This window comes from Oratosquilla oratoria, chromosome 13 (genome assembly GCF_046742065.1).
Source record: "Oratosquilla oratoria isolate Oo_2021 chromosome 13, ASM4674206v1, whole genome shotgun sequence".
In the NCBI taxonomy this organism is placed as follows: Eukaryota; Metazoa; Arthropoda; class Malacostraca; order Stomatopoda; family Squillidae; genus Oratosquilla; species Oratosquilla oratoria.
This window is the reverse complement of record NC_134789.1, coordinates 37,370,001-37,391,728: the sequence shown is the minus strand read 5'-3', so window position 1 is coordinate 37,391,728 and position 21,728 is coordinate 37,370,001. Positions and strand designations below refer to the sequence as shown.

General features: G+C 38.3%; 1 protein-coding gene across 14 annotated transcripts in view; it reads right to left on the bottom strand.

Annotated features, from left to right (window-relative positions):
* Abp1 (Actin binding protein 1) overlaps positions 1-21,728 on the bottom strand; it is a 41,482-nt gene that overhangs the window by 4,773 nt on the left and 14,981 nt on the right. For 3 of the 14 annotated variants that reach the window (XR_012967110.1, XR_012967109.1, XM_076197069.1), the window contains exons 5-13: positions 18,815-18,904; positions 18,055-18,219; positions 15,875-16,075; positions 13,396-13,541; positions 11,181-11,296; positions 8,713-8,852; positions 7,608-7,871; positions 5,395-5,691; positions 1,192-1,258 (exon numbers count right to left, since the gene is read on the bottom strand). Coding sequence is in view for 12 of the 14 variants with exons in the window: in XM_076197069.1 (XP_076053184.1) it covers positions 1,192-1,258; positions 5,395-5,691; positions 7,608-7,871; positions 8,713-8,852; positions 11,181-11,296; positions 13,396-13,541; positions 15,875-16,075; positions 18,055-18,219; positions 18,815-18,904 (1,486 nt within the window). In the remaining 2 variants the exon portion in view is untranslated. The remainder of the gene's footprint in view (positions 1-1,191; positions 1,259-5,394; positions 5,692-7,607; positions 7,872-8,712; positions 8,853-11,180; positions 11,297-13,395; positions 13,542-15,874; positions 16,076-18,054; positions 18,220-18,814; positions 18,905-21,728) is intronic. The other 11 variants (XM_076197071.1, XM_076197072.1, XM_076197070.1 and 8 more) reach the window with 10 other exon arrangements.

Below are 21,728 nucleotides of genomic sequence, written 5' to 3'. Positions count from 1 at the left end.
GAGAGCTAGAAAGCTAGTGAGACACATCAGAAAAGAAAGATAAAACTGATGAAGACAAGAGGTAAAGATACGAGGGTCATTCAAAAATTTCTGAGCCCCCCCTTCACAAAATTTTAATCAGAAGATTTATTACAAAAACTTTATTTGTCACTTTCAATATATTCTCCATTCTTGGTTATGACGGCTTCCCAGCGCTGAGGAAGTTTGGGAACACCATTTCCCAGGCCTTCACGTTGGATGGTCTTCAGGCGGTTGGAAACGGCGATGTTTATCTCCTCTTCGTCCTGAAATCGTTGACCACGCAGCGGCTCTTTGAGGATTGCAAACAGGTGGAAGTCACATGGAGAGAGGTCTGGGTCTCATCCCCGGTTACTATTCTGTCCAAGAAAGCATCTCCTTCCCTCCTGAACCGTCGAAGATGCGCACGAGCCAGTGTGATGCGGCAGGCCTTCTGCTCGTCGGTGAGGAGGTGTGGAACCCACCGCGCACACTTCTTCCGCTTCTGCAGTTTGTTGTGGAGGATATCCCAAACGTTTCCTTCAGATATCCCAACCTCCAAGCTGATCTCCTGAACTGTCAGATGCCGATCTTCTGCTAAAAGCTCCTGCACCAGCGCCACATTGTCGTCTGTGGTCGCTGTTCTTGGTCGTCCACTTCTGGGGGCATCCGAGACTTCTGCTTCTCCTTCACGAAACTTCACCGCCCAACGCTTCACAGTGGAAAGGCCAGGTGCAGATTCTTCACCAAGAACTTGGGCAAGTTCTGCGTGGATGGCAGAAGCAGATTTGCCCAGAAGAACCGAAAATTTGATGATCGTACGTACTTCTTCCTTTGAGAAGCTCATATTTCCGAAATGGAACAAAGTGTGTTGATTAAGGTCGTCTTTATACTAGTAAATGATGAGTATATTTAACAAAATTCAGCTCAATGTTACATTACACATATACAATCAGGACCTATAAGTTTGATCAAGATTTGTTCACTGTGGCAAATTTTATGAAGGGGGGCTCAGAACTTTTTGAATGACCCTCGTAGCATTCTCCCAAGTATTGTATACTTAACATGCAGATCTGTATAAGATAGCTAATTACATAATATTCTCCAGTTGTCATACTTAGTGTGTAGCAAAGAACTACGCAATAAAATTGAGGATAATCGTAACTAGCAACAGAAAGCAATACAAACTCTTACCAGCCTGGTAATCATAAAGGGCGGTAGCGCATAAGCCATGTTCTGGTAGGAGTTGGTACTGCACACCCTGGGAGGAAGGATACAACAATACTACGATTAGCAAGACTACTTACAGGATGTTCTATGAAGCTTCCAATATATACATATTTCTTATACAATATAAATACATATATACATACATACATACCAAAAGGCCCTCTCTTCCTTATGAGGGAGTGGCAGTCAAAACACACCCATCCAATCCCCATACTTTACTTATCCAAAAACCCATTCATTTTTTTCCCCATCTCAGTTCCTCGTGAATAAAAGATCATCTCTATCACCCAATACACTGCTTGCTACCAGTGGAGCAAGACAATGTACCTCCACAGCATGGCACAACAGATAAAGCTGGTTCATTCTTTCAGCTTCATTACACGGAAATCCATCCCCACTCATCCACTACAATGATGTATGAGGCAGACAAGAAGAAAACCATTTGGGCCACATCTTTTCCTCCCATTCACAACTGACCAATTCACATACATCTTTTGCCTTTTCCTTTCCTTGCTTGTCAGATATTCCCCTTGCATCCAATGTCCCTTTAATCCAATCCATCACTTTGTTCTTGATCTTCTCCTCAAGTTTACTCCATCCACTTCTGCCTTCCACACTTTTGCTACTCTTTCTTCACGCAATCAGTATGTCCAAACCATCCTAGCATTTTTTTTATCCATCTCTTCTGCCAGCTCTCTTTCCACGCATTCCCTCCACATTTCTTACTATATCCATCCCCCAGTGCCCTCACCACACTTCTTGATCACTTCAAATGAAACACATTTAGGCTTTTCCTTTTTGCCTCCTTCATATTTTAAGCCTCTACTTCATACAGTGCTGTAGGTACAATCACATCCTCACAAACATCACTACATTTATCTTCTTTCCAAAGCTTTTAGCATACTCGTTTAAATAAATCCAAAAAGCTACCCCTCTTTACTTGTCTCACTATCAGGACTGTATGCATACATACATACATACATATACCAAGGCTTTTTCCCCCTTACAAGGGAGGTAGCCAAAAAGGGAAAGGCACAAAAACACTCCCACCCATTTCCACCCAAAAGAACTGTATGCACTAACAAAAAACCATATTTCCCATCTCAAATTCATTTTTGTCAACATTATCCTCAAAGACGCTTCCCTCCACTCACCATGTGCTCACATATCTTATCAGTTACTACTAGTGCCATTCCTTCCTTTCCTCAACCCCACATCACTTCTGACATTCTACCCACCACATCCTCAAACTCAAATTCACCCCTTCCTTTCAACTTAGTTTCACTCAATACTAACACATCCAACTTTCTTCTCACAAACACACCATCTATCTCTTCCCTTTTACTCTCATCTGTACCACATCTACACAGATTTAAGTATCCTCTTATGTTTATAATAATATATACACCATATGGACTTTTCTCCCCTCTAAAGGGGGTGGCCAAATCAAAACACACACCCACTCATCGAAAACCCTATCAGTTTCATGTCAAAGAGGAAATCAGCATACCATACACACACACACACATATACACATATATGTATATGTGTGTGTGTATATGTATATATATATATGTATATATATATATATATATGTATGTGTCATACTAACATGTAACAAAAATAAAAAAATAAAATAAAAATAATTCTTTCATTAAAGAAAGAGCAATTCCCATAAGCTTTGCTTCACGCTCTCCCTTTTCAATAAGTAATTTTGTAAATTTTTTTGTATATATGTATGTATAAATTGTATTTTATTTTGTTGAATAAACAACTAGTTAATGATAGATATTCTACAACTGTAGTAAAACAGATATGTAGACAAGTCTAGAATAAATAAAAACATACATATACCTCAAAGCCTTTCCCCCTTCAAAGAATACAATCATACTACACCCATCCAAAAAATAATTTGTTGTCCCTCCTGTCTTAGTTTCTCATACATGATCATCCCTATCCCTTGCCTCATGTCAGAGGCAGTGCAGCAAATAGAATATGCATTACTATATGATCATCAATTCTTCCATTTCACAGAACAGACTTTAATATAAACAATAATCATAAACAATCCAATCCATTGAAAACATGGACATCTGTATGATTGGTTAAAGTAGAGATTTACACTTAAATTCTTACTATTTAAAGCAGCAGAGAGCACAATGAATAAAAGAAATAAGCATTTTTAGGAATGACTGGGATTTCACTCCACAACTGTCAAAATTTTTTGTTAAAAGATTGCATGCATTGTTTGGCTGGATGACAGCATAGATAACTGAAGTAGGTTGGCAATAAAGCATTTATAAGAGGTAAAATATATGGGTTAAAACAATCACTACGAGACTAGATACAATATAAAGAAAATGGAATATTAATAGGTACATACATATATATACCAAGGGCTTTTTCCCCCTTACAAGGGAGGTAGCCAAAATCAAAGGCATATTCACTCCCACCCATCACCCTTTCCTCCCTAATTTCAGCTCCCCATGGATGATGGCTCATCCCTGTATCCCGCCCACTGCCCTGGGTCAAAAGCAATGCAGCAAGACACAGCACATCCACAGCAAGGCCACTTCACTCAATTGGTGACCCTTTCTCTGTCCCCTCATGCAGAGAAAGAGAAGACAGGGAGAAATCCCTTCAGGCTGCATCAAATATCATTCACATATAACCATTCCCTAGCCTCCCCCACCCCCATCCACTCCCTTCCATTAATCAGGAGTATCATCCATACACTGCCATTCTCCACCAACTAGAACGAAATTACTAAAATGGAACAGCCACAGTAGGATTGTGGTCATATATAATGGAGGAAAAAAAAAAAAAAAGTATACGAGGGGCTTGTGCCAGGAAGCAGTTTGATGTAGCCAAAGCTGTCACCTTTGCCCTATGTGCTCAGGCTGTCAGGGCATGCAGTGGTTACTGGCTGCTGTTGGGTCCAATACCAAATTGGTACAACACACAGCGAGATCCATCCAATCACCCACAGTGGCACGCAAGTTCACGTGGTAAATGGTTGTCAAAAAAAGGCTTAAAACTCGAGGACTAACTATAAAAACCCATGTTGTTTGGAAAGCATAAATTCTGAGAAAGTATCTATGTACCAAGGGACTTTTCATCCTTATTTTGGGGGTAGTCAGCCAAGGCCCCACTCCCCCCCACCTGAGAAAATATAAATTACTTTAAGTATCTTCACAATTTTGCTGAATAACGAAAATTATCAAGTGGAAAAAGAAACTAGTTAACCTCAACATGACAACACTATACATTTTGTCATGTCCAAAGACAGGTGATTCTTTGAAGTTGGGGAACATTTTGCACCATGAAAGGTTCTCAATCAGGTAAAACTACTTTCACACCATTCTGGGCTTTCAGCTGCATTAAAATCCTCATTTTTAGCCCAAGCAATGTGCATAAACACCACTGTATTGAAGGGGTATGAATAAAGTAGGTTATCTACATTTATCAATATTTTGGGATATGCCAATTAATTGGCACTTTTTTCGTGAATTGGCAGCACCAAGAATTGCCATTTACTTAATCGGCAATATTTTACCTATGCCAATTCTATATATATATATATATATATAAAGCAGATTCTTGCCGATGCCGATTCACCAAAACAATGCCAATTCTTGCCAATTCATTGGCACACCCCTACCAATATTTATGCTTTCCAAGCAAACAATTTGATCAACCTTGAAGACAGGAGTCTGTTTTAAGTAAGCAATCTAAAGATCCTTTCAATCCTTTAAAAAGATAAATGAGCAATTGCAAAAATATCCCGTACCTTTATGGAAACATGCACATCCAAGCAGAAATCTCTACCAGTAATTGAAATAAAAATTTCTATAAAATTCATATGTACAAAATTACTGATCTACCTGGGGTAAAAAAAAAATGTAAATATCACTAAGATTTCAGCAATTACACTTCAACCTAAAATTTGGAGCAAACCCCTTGTACGTTCTAATTTTACACAAAGACACCTCGGTGAAAATCATACGTACATACATACATATACCGAAGCCTTTTTTCCCCCTACACGGGGGTGGGGGTAGCCAAAAAGAAAAATGCATAGAAACCACTCCCACCCATTTCATACGTAACTTACGAATACCTGTAAATGTACATTTCCCAAGAGCAGGACATAAATATTTCACTTACATCTACTTCAAAAGTCATCGCACCAGGAGGAGTCGTAGCAGAGTTAGCATTGCTTGACACAATGGTTGGCTCATAGAGGGTCTCCTTCTCTGTGTTGTGGGGGGGGTTGGAAGAGAGAGCCTCCTTCTCCACAATGTGAGTGGTGGTGGTGGTAGTTGTGGAGGTAGAAAGGGGATCCTTCTCCATGGCGTGGGTAGTGGAGGAAGAGATTATAGTGGGCTGATAAATATTAGCCCCTGTAGTTGGCTCAGGATTACTAAGGCCATTTGAATAGCCATTCTGTAAGAGAGACTCCATCTTGAGAAAGACAGGGCAGGGTTGAAGGAGAGAAAAATAAAGAGACTAGTATGAAAAGAGAAAACAAATGTGGGTGGAGATGAGGAAGAAAACAGAAAATGGGAAAAAGAAATAGGAGACAGATAGAATATTGTACTGTATTTTGTTGTCAATTACAAGCCCTTCTATTCTTGGAGACATCATAATGATGAAGTGGGGTTATGTAAATTTATCCCCAAGTGTGTGTTTACCTAGTTTAGTTGTATTATATGGGAGGAAGCTCGCTGGCTGGGCGGGTTAGGGGGTCATTGCCTGTTGGCAAAGGTCGAGGGGATGGCGGTTCGAATCCTGCCATCGGCAAAGTTGAAAAAAGGGCGTGGTTCATTAAATTCCACGCTACAAAGCCCTCTGTGAGGGCCACCGTCCTAGCCTTCTGGTAGGGGGGAGTTTGTGACGTTAAACCAAACCATCACATTATATGGGAAGGGGAGCTATGCTCTTAGTGACCCATCTTTGTATCTCGCAACATCTAGTTTGTCCTTAAATTCTTGTATGGTGTTTGCACACACTATTGTTTCATCTAATTTGTTCCAGACATTCACCACTCTGTGTGAAAAACTTTTATTTTTTCAGATCTCTTCTATAAATCTCCTTTTGATTTCTTTTCATGTCCCCTTGTTTTTCTTTTATCCCACTTTGATAAGTCTTCTTAGTCAAGGACTTCCATGTCTTTCATGATTCTGTAAATGACCAATAGATCACCTCTATTTCTTCTTTGTTCCAGGGTTAGTAGTTCCAGTTTAAACAATCTTTGTTTGTATGTCAATTTTGAAAGTGTTGGGGCCATTTTTGTCGCTCTTTGGATTCTCTCTATTTTCCTTGTATTCTTTTTTGTACTGAGTGTCCATAGTGTCGCTGCATACTCCAGTCTTGGTCTTATCAGTGTGACTAGTAATGTCTTTACCATTTCTTCATCTAAGTAATTAAAAGCCACCTTTATTGATCTTAACAAATTGTAGGTTTCTTGGACTATTATGCTTATCTGCTTGTCTGGGGACATGTCTTTGGTGATGATTACTCCTAGGTCCTTTTCGGAACTAACTTTCTTTACTTCCTTTGCATCCATTTTATGTTGTCCTGTTATTCATTTTTTTACTTTTTCCAAATTCCATTATACTACATTTCTTAATGTTAAAGTCCACTTCCAGCTTTTGACTCCATTCCCAGACCTTGTTCTGATCTGTGTGTGTGTGTGAGAGAGAGATAGAATGAGAAAGAGACAGACAATGGGAGAGAAAGAATGATAAGAGATAACAAGATACTGAGAAAAAATGAAAGATAAATGAGAGACAGAGAATAAAAATGAAAGATAGAGTGAGTGAGAGAGAGAAACTGACTGCCTGCTCTGGCTCGAGTTCTGATACTCTTATAGTTTGCTATCAAGTTGACTCTTGATTTAATAAAATGAAAAGAATGTAGAGAAGATAGCAAACTAAAGCATAAGCACAAAAAATACTCTAGTCTATTAAGTGGTGCAAAAGCATTTTAATTCTTTTGTAGGTGCAAAGATAAATTCTTGAATACTTAATTCTACGTTAATATCTTTGGTTCTACAGTTCTAACAATGATCTCATGTCTTCACATAAACCTCCCAATACCGTGATCTGCCCTTAACATGTGCAAAATGGTTTGCAGTAATACTGTCCTCCCAATAATTTGCTATCAAGCTTAGGTGGTGAAGCACAAGCATTAAGCAAGATATAAAATGCATGAAGTCAAACAAACACTTTCGACAATTCTACCCACACACATTGACCAAAAACATCAAATGGTAATCCTTTCAAAAGTAAAACAAAGAAAACATAAATAAAGCCATAAGCATGACATAATGCACAAGCAAGGCAGGGCAGAACCAAAAATAAGTCACTCCAACGTACAGTCACTAGCGGAGGAGGGTTGACTGGGAGGGCAGGTATGACTTCTGGGTCATCAGACAGGACATCAGGAGCAGTGGTGATACCAGGAGGAATTGCGGGTGTGGGCACAGGATCAGGATCTGGTGATAACTTGGGAGAGGGAACATGTGCAGGAGTAGAGGGTGTCGTTTCTTCCCAGTCTTGCTCTTCCGTCTCGTCTTCCGAGTTCCGCTTTGGAAGGCCTTCCTTCATCAGGTTACGAATATAACCTGTTTCCACCTTTGACTAAGAGTGGCACATGCAACACACAAACTTAAAATCACAACAGGAAAAAATATGAAAAACCAAAATCATGTTGGAAAATAAAACAAACAAAAAATACTATATCTAAAAGGTTAACGGAATTTACAAGCATATCAAGCTATTGAAATAATATAACAAATGCAGTGGAATCAAAATGGCATGCTAATTTTTCAACCCTTTCAGTGAGGTGATATACTTTACATATATATATTCTGAATTAATGAAGATTCTATTCTGCTGATGAGCTTGTGATGTTAAACTATATTACATCCTCAGTGGAGCAAAATCATCTGGCATGAGTACGAATCAAGATCAAAGAAGTATGTCATCATGCCGAAAGGATTAAAAATCTATTTCTAGTCTATGACAAAAAATCCTTTTTTAATATCTGTTTTAGTATAATAACAGTATGCATCTACTCAATGTCACCAATATTACCCCTTTGCATATGGTCAAATTATTACCAAACTTCCATAAAAAAGAACTATCATAAATGCTATCACATGAAAGATAGCTTGCTACTTGTTAGTGAATTTAATTTCCATACAGCAAATGTTGGAATTAGTTGAGAATTGTAAAAAATAAACAAGTCCAAATCCTAAAATTTTACTTGCTTGAACTACTATACCCCTTCAGTGCTGTAAGTAACATGCCTAATTCTGTGAATTTACCTCAATGTAATATGCAGAACTAGAGTTGTACTCATTAGGTCCTGTCTCTTTTTCTCTATCATGTGTTTATGCATATGTGCTGCATACCTGCACAAATCTATATCATGTTTAACTTTTGCTAACACACAATCCATGTCCTTTACACTAACTACCTGGTGATGTATTGAGTCTAACGGCTGTGTTGGAGGCTGTTTGGAAGGCGGAGCTGGTGGTGAAGACTGTGGCAGGTTGCTTTCAACAGGTGGCGTTCCAAAGTTTTCGTTCACTTTGTAATCAATAACCGAGGCACCACCTGTAAGTCAAATTGATCAACTTATCAATTCTTTTATTGTTTTAATATACATGCAATTTTCCTGAAAATGATGTATTCTAAGTAGCCTGGATAAGTGGCAGAGCTTGTGTGAGGGTCAAGATTGGAGAGAGTTTGTGGTGAAGGTAAAGATTCACCACAGTTGTGTGATGTCATCATGACTGTTCAACATGGATGGGTTGGTGTGGGAGGTCAACTTGAGAGTTCTTGACAAGATAGATAGATAGATAGTTAAGGTTTATTCAACAATATAAAATACAATTTATACATACATATATACAAAATTTCTACAAAATTAGTTGTTGAAAAGGGAGAGCGAGAAGCAAAGCTTATGGGGAGTTGCTCTCCCTTTAAGGATTTTTTTTTTTTTTTTTTATTAATTTTTGTTACATGTTAGTATGATATATACATACACACAAGTATATATATACACACATACATACATACACATATACACACACACACACACAAGGATCTGGAATTGGTGAAAGGGGAGGTAAATAGGAGGTGAGCCAGATAATGTTTGTGGATGACAATGCACTTGTGGCTGTGTCAGAGGGTAGGTTCAATTAGGTGGTGAAAGTTTCAATATGAGAGAAGAGAAAACTAGTAAATGTAGTCAAAAATAAGGTGATGATATGTACAAGGAATGATGATGATGGCATGATGAATGCAAGTCAGAAGGAAAAGAGCCTGGAGGAATTGGAGAAATTAAAGTACAGGGTGTTCCATAATCATCTGACCTATACTCATTTAAATTATTTCAGCAATCACAGAAGACATAATGGTACTGTTTGTGTTTGATGAAAAAAGTGGTAAAACTTTGTTGGTTTGTAAATTTGATAGTTTAGTTAGTGAAATGACAACTTCACAAGTAAAAAGCAACATGTAATGGCCAATCTAGGCCAGATCCTTTCCATAAGTTGAGCACAACTGTCATGCACAATATGGAAGATCATTATGACAGAACTTCATCAAAGAGGTACAAGGTCCTAAAAGAAACTGGGTGTGTTTTGAAAAAGAAAAGCAGACAGCCAAGTGTATACTGTTGAACAAGTATGTGAATCATCTGACTTTCTCAGATACATGGAAGGAGATTGTCAGTAAACACAATTATTATTTGAAGATGAAGAAGAAGAAGAAAAAAATAATAATAGTAATAAAATATATATATATATAATATATATATATATATATATATATATATATATATATATATATATATATATATACAGTATATATATATATATAAATGAAATAATAATAATTAAGTGATTAAATGAAGCAGCTTTGCTATGGATATACTGTGTCTTGCTGCATTGTTTCTGAACCAGGGCAGTGGGCAGGATACAGGGATGACCCATCATCCATGAGGAGCTAAGATAAGAGGGGTGGGATGGGTGGGAGTGGGTACATGACTTTGATTTGGCTACCTCCCTTATAAGAGGGAAAAAGTTCTTGGTATATGGATTTTTTTTCCAGATAATCTTTGTCATCCTATGTGACAGCATATCTTTAGCACAGGTTGGTTTAGGTCTATCAACGGGTTTGAGTTCTTGCAGCACCTACAATTTATAAGCACAAATTTTCAGTCTTTTATATAACATCCTGTGTACAGCAGTTGTTAGTAGTCTGAGGTCTCAAGATGTCTGTTACATTGATTTTCTTAAGCTTCACTGAATTCATGAACTTCTTCAATAATATCTGAACTTGGACTTGATCAATCTGAGCTTTTGTTTCAAAAAAATTTCAGTCTCTTTAAAAGCCTTGCGCCACTGCCTGATGCTGTTCTCTCTTGGTGGTTTCCTTCCCTATATTTTGTGATAGTTGTGCATTTAGCATTTTGCTATGTGTATTTACACAATTGTAGAGTACAGGAAAGGAGCAATGCTTGTGGGTTCTATCTCTTCCTCTTCAATTATCATGCCTAACTTTGAATTAATGAGTATATAGAGATACAACAATACATACATATACCAAAGGCTTTTTCCCCCTTACATGGGGGGTAGCCAAAAAGAAAAAGGCATAGAAATCACTCCCACCCATTTCATTTCCCATATATTCCACTCCCCTCCACCCTCCTATCTTGGCACCTCCTGGATGACAGGTCATCCCTGCATCCTGTCCACTGCCCTGGGTCAGAAGCAGTGTCACAAGACACAGCACATCCACAGCAAGGCCGCTTCATAAATTCGGCTACCCCCCTCTCTGTCCCCTCATGAAGAAAAGGAGGAGATGGGGAAAAATCCCTTCGGGCCGTGTCAATACATAAAAATAATGCAAATAAAATTAAACAATTAAAACAAATACCTCTTGCTGGTGGTGTTGATGGGTGAGGAGCTGCCAATTCATCTCCAACTGGCGGCCAACGTGCACCAACACCTTTAGTAGGTACACTGCTGTTGGCTTTAGTCCCCTTCTCTTCGCTGAAGGATTCAATCACAAAAATGAATAATGTTATCACTTTTACACTTCAACTAATATAAAAAATGTATCTCATATAATTCTGCAAAAATGAACAGGTACACTATAAATAAACAAACAGATAATACATTACTATACTAGTTTGTTACAACAAGAAAAGTTAAACAAATGGATAAATGCTAAGGAGGTTTAATTTACTTTTAGTAGTTTTACAGATGTATATATATACATATACTAAAAGCCCATTTCTCCCTTACAAGAGAGATGGCTGATTCAAAGCCACTCTACACTCAACCCTAACCAATTCAAAAAACTCGTGCATTGTCCTTCCCATCTTAGTTTCCCCAGGAATGAAAGATCTGTTTAGGGCAGTGTTTCTCGACCAGATCTGTTTAGGGCAGCGTTTCTCAACCAGGGTTCCCTGGAACCCTAAGGTTCCGCAAAAGGTCCCTAAGGGTTCCGCAAGAACAAGTGAGGTAAGCTAATGCACTTTTGATTTTTAATTTAATTTCATATGTAATTATAAATGCACGACATATTCTTGGTTATTGTAATAATGTAATACAGACATCATCCTATCTAACCTATTATTACAATGAAAATAAAATGAGAAAGATATGGTATACGTGTTTTTTTGCTGCGCTTGGGGTTCTTTGAGACACGCAATTTATCTTAAAGGTTCCGCAAGGGTAAAAAGGTTGAGAAACGCTAGTTTAGCGTCAGAGGCAATACGGCAGAGTTTGACACTACATATTGGTTTACCCCATCTCTTCATTACCTGGCGACACCACATCCCTTCTTCATCCACACATATCCATGTACCAAAATGCCCTTACCCCTTGTAAAGGGATGGCCAAGTCACATCACACACACACACAGCCCACAACCATCCCCAAACCCAACCCGAAATTTATTCATTGTCCCTCCTATCTTAGCTCCTTATGAATGAAGGCTCATCCTATCTCTTACAACACTGCTGCTCTGGTCAAAGGCAGTAAGACAAAGCACCTCCAAAGCAGGGCACAACAGCTGAAGTTGATTTACTCCAACTACTTCATTACACAGAAAGAAAGAAAGAAAGATAAAAAAAAAAAAAAAAAAAAAAAAAAAAAAAAAAAAAACATATACCAAGGCTTTTTCCCCCTTACAAGGGAGGTAGCCAAAAAGGAAAAGGCATAAAATCATTCCCACCCATTCCATCCCTGAATACACTCCACATCCCTCCACCCTCCCTCTTATCTTAGCACCTCCTGGATGACGGGTCATCCCTGCACCTTGTCCACTGCCCGTCAGAAGCAGTGTCATAAGACACAGCACATCCACAGCATGGCCGCTTCATTAAATCGGCGACCCCCCCCCCTCTCCGTCCCCCCATGCATAAAAGGAGAAGACGGGGAGAAATCCCTTCGGGCTGCGTCAAATTTTGCTCACACATACTACCTCACCCCTCATCCCCCCGCCCATTCCACCTCATGCATCACAACATCATCCATATACAACCATTCTCCATTCACCCCTGTCTTCTGTCCTCTCCCGTCCTTCCTCAACAGACACTCCCATCTTCCCCAAAGCCCCCTTCACCCCATCCATCCACTCAAGAAATATATGGAGCAGACAAGAAGAAATCCTTTTACAATCACCCGCCATTCACATTTATCTTTTGCCCTCTCCCTTCCTTGCTTAACAGACATTCCTCTCCCATCCAATGCCCCCTTCATCCCATCCATCAACCTCATTCATGGTCTTCTACCCAAGTTCCCTCCATCCATTTCTGCTTCCCACATTCTTTCTGTTCATTCTTCCTCAACCATTCTTTCTGTATACCCATGTCATCCCAACACTCTTTGGTTTATCCTATCTGTACCACAGCTCTCTGCTTAACTGATATTTCTAACTCTAAACATGCCTGTAACCACCACCATACTTGTAATACTTGTCTTTTTTTATACGAAAAATAAACAAGTCATCTATAGTATGGAACAATGATTCTGATATACAAAACTTCATTAAACCATTGATCAAACTTAATTTCCACAATCTCATTCAGTTTTCCTTCTATTACAAATACAATTCATACAAACTCATACAACCCATGACTTACCCATTGAAATTAATGGGATTAAATTCCTTCAACTTTCTAGGGGGAGGACGGGTTTTTTCTACAGATGGCTGACCGGAGTGTGTGGCTCCCGATTCAAACAAGGCCCTGGCACTGTGGGTTGCGTGTCCGATAAGCGCTTCTGCCTCCTACAACACAAAAAAAGGACAACATATATATGAAAAAATGCCTAATGTATCAAATATACATACATATAACATAGGCTTTATCCCCCTTACACAGAGGCTAGCCTAGCCATATCAAAATAATATAAAAAGTGTTATTTTTAAGGTGTTCAGTCAAGAGAATCACCTATGACTTTACCTTTCATTAACCCCTACACTGGAGTACAGGCTGTATACAGAGAAGCCTTTCAATACTTTAGGTGAGATTACTGAGGGTGAAACTCTAAGCAATAGAGCCACATGGAATTCACATGTCTGAGACAAATCTCCACTCAGAACTACGCTGAGCTACTGTACTTTCTTTTCCCTTTGTCCTTCCTTTCTGCTGCCTCCCTTGAATCTATCCTTAGCCACTTGTAAGTCTTAACCTTTTTATTTTCTTCTTTTTTATCTTATTAAGAATACCACCACCACATTTCTGTGTTGTATGAAGTAAGGGGACTAGGACTCCCTCTCTCTGTTTCTTCCTGCAAAGACTCCGGGTAAAAGAAGATCTGGGAGGACGATTTCAATCAGAACCCAAGTAAACAAGTCTTTGAAAATGCATTGATATTGAACAAATGACCTATAAAGAAGAGAATGGATATGTTCATGAGTAATGAGTGACATTCAACTGAATAGGAAAGGCTAGTTTGACTTTAGGAGTGTGCTACATAGGGTGCCTCGAGCAGAGAAAGGGTGAGGGAAGGCAGGTGCGTCTCTGTTCGTGACAAGACACACGATGCTGAACGGAATTGTCATCTTAAATAATGCGAGTAATAATGAGAATAGGTTAGGAGGTACAAGTGTTTACGATTATGTTTATCCTTGGTAATAAGAACAATGTTGATAGGAAAGAAGTTTTGGAGAAATTGAATTTTTGTACTTTTTCATATATGAAGAGCTGTTAACCAGTGACTGCTTTCCTTCATTTACCATTTTCAGTTGGTGACACAGAACCAGTCTAATGCTAATACAACACAAACAATAATCCAAATTTTTTTTCCTTGGAGATCTGTGGGAGGGCATGATGATTGTTAACAGCCATGGTGAAGCAAGAGATTGACTGAACAATATCTTCTCTGTCTTCCTTATAATCCATCTCTGCTCCTTATAGCACTATAAGTACAGTGACTCCTTCACAAAACCTTCTCTTTTTATTCATTGCCAAATTCTACTTTTAAGACTTTTCAAACGAGTTTTGGAAAAAAGTGATAATTTTAATCATGTAACAAAATGAATAATCATGTGACAAGAAGCATGCAAACAAAAGAACTGTTTGATATATACATGCCATAGGATCGGGTAATTGGCCATCACTGGAGGTAAATGGGCCTTATAAAAATTATTCACTTTTTTAATTGAAATTGGTTTTAAAATATTTCACTTTTGCCCTGAATAAATACCTACCTCCATTTTACCAGAATTTTTTTTACCAGTTGTAACAAAATTTTTAATACATGAATAACTTTTATATGGCCCATTTATCTCAGTGATGGCCCGATTACCCCATCCTAAGGTACATATAAAAAAACCTTGTTTCCCTAATAAAGGGAGTGGTCACGTTAAATGTCTGCCTTGACTCTAAGTGGGGGAAAAATACGAAAATAGGGAGTCTCTTGCACTGATGCCATTTTGTGGGAATTTTCCGCAAATTTGTGGGAGAAATTTGCTCACATGGAAAGTTTTGTGAGGAAATCATATGCTGCAATGAACTTATCTGTGCATATAATAATTCCTTCTTTTTGGGGGAAAATATATGGAAATCCAGATTTCCTTGTGGAAATTTTGTGGTAAAATTAAATTCTTTTCTACAGAAATGTGTGTACCATAATTAATTTCTGTATTAATAATTGTCACCATGCTGGGCCATACATTACGGAAATATATCTTTGTTAACACTTTTATGTTGCACATATCAATATGTAAATGTCTATGTTAGTAGTAATATTCTGTATGGTTAAAATAGTATTACGCAAACCAAACCATTTGCGGTGCTCCTACATATTTATCATGTTCTTCTTGCATGAAGAATTACGTTTTGCCAAGAAGACATCAGCTTAATTCACCTATACTCCCATTATTTTACAAATAAACAAGTCCCAAGAGAATTGGAGTTTTCTTAATACCATCCATTCTCTCACTGATGAGCATTTTCACCAAATAGAATGACATACCACTACAAAAATCTCACTCATCTGTGGGAACTGGCAAAGATCACAGTGGCAACACTGGTCTCTAGTCTCACATATTAAGTCTGTGCAATGACAAAGCCAGAAGCAAGTTTAAAGCCCAAAGCAAAAAGCAAAAAGCCAAACCTTTTTCCTTTGACTCCTCATATCTTCAGCTCTTCGTGATCTCTCCATCTCCTCTCGCTGGTCATCCAAAAGCTGCTGCTCCCAGACTTTACTAGGATCGGTTTTCAAGTTTTTCTCCGCTTGCTCCTCAGCATGTCTGCTTGCATTAATTTTAGCATTTCGCTCTTTATTTAAAGCATCTCTCTGTTTTGCATCAGCAATCTAAAGCAGTGTAGAAAACCAAATTATTTAGTCTCGAGGAAATATCCCAGAAATGTATGAAACCAAAATACAACATATAGCAAAAGTTTTACAAGAAATCATATTAATGATAGCCTATATACCAAGAGCTTTTTCCCCCTTATGAGGGAGGTAGCCAAGTCAAAAATTATGTGCACATTCCTACCCATAATAATAATAATCTTTACCGGGGGCCAATGACAAGTACCTGTAAGTGATGGCACAGTGAGACCAATTTCAGCAAGAACCATCTCCCTACAGCCAATCTTCAAAACCCATCGACACCCTCACCTCCATCAGGTAGTGCATCACTGAAGGGTATTCACTCACCTACTCCACACTAATACAACACAAACAACAATCAAGTTTCTACCCAGAAAGCTCTATGGAAGAACCCAAGGACCAAGTGTTTCCAGTCAGCGGAACTCGAGACAACAATTTTCCTCCTTCTTCACTTTTACTCGCAAGAGGAGCTAACATCCAGTGACTACTGCCCTCTTGTTCTAACCTGGTGACACAGAAACAGGTCCACACTGTTACAATGTAGACAACAGTCCAATATTTCTTCCCAGACTTTTAGAGGGGAGATTGAGGACTGTTGCCAGCCAGTGTGGAGCTGAAGGTTTCCATTCTGTGATACTTGAGGCCACATCTATTATCACTGGAAGTTGCCTTCAGTTTTGCTGACAGGACATGTTCAACCCCATGGTACCCAGTAAATGTCCGGGCCTTCCCACTGATCTATCTGAGAAAAATAAATAAACTGACTGCTGTCTGTGCTGCATTAGTGTGGGTCTTTCTCTATGCCACCATATAATACCAAGAGGAGGGTGAGGAGGAAGAGAAAAAGGAGGAAAAGGAGGGGGAGGAGGATGAGGAGGGGTGGAAGAGGAGGGGAGGAGGAAGAGGAGAGGAAGAAGAAGAGAGGAAGAGGAAGAGAAGGGGAGGAGGAAGAGGAGGGGAGGAGGAAGAGGAGGGGAGGAGGAAGAGAAGGGGAGGAGGAAGAGGAGGGGAGGAGGAAGAGAAGGGGAGAAGGAAGAGGAGGGGAGGAGGAAGCGGAGGGGAGGAGAAAGAGGAGGGGAGGAGGAAGAGGAGGGGAGGAGGAGGAGGAGGGAAGGGGGAGTAGAAATTAGTGGGAGAAAGGGAAGGGGAGGAACATAAGAATGGGGGAGATTGCAAGAGACCATAAGGCCTACACTAGGCAGTTCCATGTCCCTTACCACCTGCCATTCCTATCCATAAAGTTATCTAACCTTCTCTTAAAAATCCAATTGTTTCAGTGCTCATTACATGGTTACTAAGTCTATTCCATTCGTTAACCACAGTTAGTAAACCAGTCAAAAGAATTCGGCACTGCTATCTATGTAATCTAACTACCAAAAGTTAACATGCCAAGACCTCATGGTCCTTCTACTAATGTATAATTGATAGAGAATTGCACACTGGACTTTCATAACCAATATTAACCCTTTTGACATCATGTAGCCTAATATGGATGCCGAGGAAGAGTGAGAGGACAAGAAAATGAGAGACAGAGAGGGGTAGGAAAATGAAGAGAAGGAGGATAAATTGCCAGATGTCTGCTGTCCTTAAGTGACAAAGTCTGGAGACCAATTGAAGTTGAAAGACAACTTGGGACCTGATGGAGTGCCAACCCCTCAAGGCTGCACCTCCAGATAAAGGTGAGGGTGTTGATAGGTCTTAAATATAAATTGCAGGAAGATGTTTACTGTACTGTCTTTTGAGCACTCACGTATTGTAAGTCACAAAATAACTGTTGTGTACGTATGCAGCCATCTCTATTTTTTTTTAATCACCATCACCTTTAACATTTGGTTACTGTGAGGCATAGTATACTTTTCCTACATTTCACATATTATCTGTGGGCATTAATAAACAGTAACTGGGCATCATTAGAACAAGCAAAAACAAAACTCGTATTAATGACTGTACACACATACCTCCCGTTTTTTGCGTTCTTCTTCCAACTTTTTAGCTTCTACTTGCTTCCGCTGCTGTTCCTCCGCTTGTCTTGCTCGCTCCTCCGCCTCCTGCTCTTGCCAAAATTTGTTTCTCGAATTTGAATCAATTTCCTTCAGAGGGTTGGTTCTCTTGTAGTTGGTCCCCTAATATAAAAGGACATCTTCACTGTGCAAGTGTACAGGTGAGAGACTTGTTGAAACTATATTCTACACTTACGTTATTTGGTGCACTGCTTGAGAACACTGTATTGAGGTGGTTGTTTACTGAGTAGTCACTACTATCAACACCCTTAGACACCAAACAAAGTTTGTGTTAGGTTGTCACTTCAGCCAAACAGCACTCAAATCTTTCATTCCCAAAGCACCAGTCATCTATTTTGCATAGAAGCCACATGAGCAGAAGGATTAGCAAAGTTCTGGCATATATTATCCAACAATTCCTGAAAACAATGTACTTTGTATATGCTAAGCTTGAGCCACAGTAGCAGAACAGCCCAAAATACCCAAGCATACATAAAAAAAAAATTAATCATTCAATACAAGTTCCTGACAATAGAAAGTAAAGTGTGTTGCTCTGCATGTGAGAGTTCCTGAGGCAGTTTTTTTTTTCTCATATTAGAATTAAGAAGTACAAATGTTAATGCAAGTAGCTCCATTAGAAATAATTGAAAAGCATGAATAATAAGGGACTGATGTCAAGGAGAATACATTGGAACAAACAACATAGCAGCAGACTTACCAGTTGGAGTTTAAGATTAGGTTTTTGCTTTTTAGTGGGATAAGAAGGGGAGCCTCCACCACTCTCTACGCCACAGTCTCTAGAGCCAGGCTAAAACATAAACCACTGCATTCAGAGTCTGTAAGGCTTCACACTTAAAACTTGAGAACCATCCCATTCTTCTCTCAGCTACAAGACAAAAAGTTATCTATATACAATGACTAGCTCATTTCTGCACATTCACCAAAGGCAGATCCAAAGAGGACAAGTTAGATTTTATAGCATGGCAGTATTCAGTCATATCAACATGAAATGTCCCTTATATTCCCCAGAGTACCCCTGTTGGAAAAGATAATCTGTCTTGTCCATGGTTTGAATCTGCTCTTTGCTCATGGATGCTACACAAACACATAAACCACATTGCCACTGGACTCTGAATGCAATGTAAGTTTAAAGGAAGTGCAAATTACTATAGGAACAAGAAATTAGGAGTAGGATTAGCAATCAGGTAGTAGCCATTAGAACCATCATGGCTGCTATTTAAGACACCACAATATGTTAACTTAGTAAAGAAATGTAGACCAATACAGTAAACTTGAAGACAATGAAAAGACAGAATGTGAAGTGAGGCTTCTGGGCATACCAATCATAATTATATCAATTTTTTCTATCCTTACACCCAAATCATTAAATATTACCATATGCTGTTCTACCCCTCCTTTCTATTACCACCCTTTAAGTGCAAAAACACCTAATCTATGAACCTTAATGCAGAGCTGCATGAATAATTCACGAGTCTCTGCCTATCACTAGAGGCAACTAAGTCACACACTATGTCAATATTCTTACGTAAGCTAATACTGTGAACTACAGACACCACCAAATTAATAATCTTCGTTGGTACACAGCAGTCTGGCAATACATTTCAATCTCTTTATTTGTAGCTTCAATAGTCAGTCTTGTGATTTGTGAGTACTTGTAGGGGGAAAATACAGGCTCACTCCAATCTATGAAATTTTCAATTACGAGTTTTCAAAACTAAAGAAAATCACCTGCATCTTTGTCCCAAATTTATGAATGCAGGAGTCATTTCAGAGTAAAAAGTATATATTATATAATTTGAGAAGAAAAAGACAGTTGGGGAAGAATATATGGACTAGGGAGTGGTGCACCAGGAATGAACTGAGTAATGTTGGGGAAACAATAAGGTGCAATCTTCACATGTTTAAACAACAAGGGAGGAGTGAAGGGGAACATGCGTAACAGGAACTAAAAACTTTTCCTCTTCCATGCCTAGCTGCCTTGCTTTGAAGGTCATGGCTGACTGGAGGGGAAAGTTGTTATTTTTGTTATTTTTTTATTTTTTGATCATTCATAAATGGGGGAAGCCTGTATATCTCTACAATATTTCTACTAAATACTCCTTTACGTAGCATACTTTTCCTACATCTGTGTGCAATTACTGCAATCGATACCTGATAGAAATTTCAGGATCAAGGTAATTTGTACTTTGTTTCTGATAGCCAGAACATATGTCTTTGGGGGAAAATAGTTCACAGAGAAGGTGGAGTCTTACATGTGGTATAGGAAATATATAGAGAGCAGTAAAAAGGACGGATAGTAGAAGTAGAAAGTAATATGCATAAAAAAAAAAGTATTGTGTGATTCTGGTCTGTAGTGGACCCAGGTAACATAAACGATAAAATCAAGATAGATGTTGAAAAACTTATAATGAAAAGAAAGTGTAATAAGCAGATAAGTGATGGATATTACATAAGTCCTCTAAATATGAGCTCTGTTCTTTGAGTAGGAATGCAGAGTTTTGTCTTTACCACATAAGTGAGCTATGATTTAGTTTTCCAGTAAGTATACAGTATGGGTTGTCTAAAATGTGATGATACCATTTCTAATAAGGGGGAATTAACTATTACAGTACATTGTCTTAACTTTGGCATGAAATGCAAATCAACAGCAGCAGTACTGTGTACTTGTATCATTGCTCAACTTTAAAAATTGAGTATAATTTTTTTTCTTAAATTCTTAAAACTGTAACAAATCAACCTGTTGCCCGGGCTTACAGAAGATCTATCAGCCCCATAGAAGCAGGCTATGGCATCAGTCAGGCCTGCAAGTCACTCAATGAAAATTTTGTTTTGCTGTCTGATGAGAGAAAGTGTGGAAAAGTGTAATCTATATATCTATATATATATATATATATATATATATATATATATACACACACACATATATATATATATATATATATATATACATACATGCATACATGAATACACACACACATACATACATATATATATACATACATACATACATACATACATACATACATATATATATATATATATATATATATATATATATATATATATATATATATATATATATATATATATATATATATATCTCTCTCTCTCTGAAGGCGGAGGAAGTATACGAGGAATAATGGAAGAATTTTACTGCCTTAACGTTTCGATCATTAGAGTCTTGATCACAAAGCTTAACAATAAAGTACAACATGTTCCAAGCATGATGACCTTTCCTAGGCACCCTGTGAGATGACAGGCCTGTGTATAAAATGTCCATGTTGTACTTTATTGTTAAGCTTTGTGATCAAGACCCTAAGGGTCGAAATGTTAAGGCAGTAAAATTCTTCCATTATTCCTTGTATACTTCCTCCACCTTCAGTTACATTTGTCACAGTTTAAATCAATATATATATATATATATATATATATATATATATATATATATATGTATACATATATATATATATATATATATATATATATACATAATGTGCTCTGTGCTTTGTGTGGTGACTGCATCTGTATTGGAGCTATTTCAAAGCAGGGTGGTGACCTAAACGTAGGCATGTAATTGCAATTCTTGCCTGTCCTGGGTGTAATATTTGCTA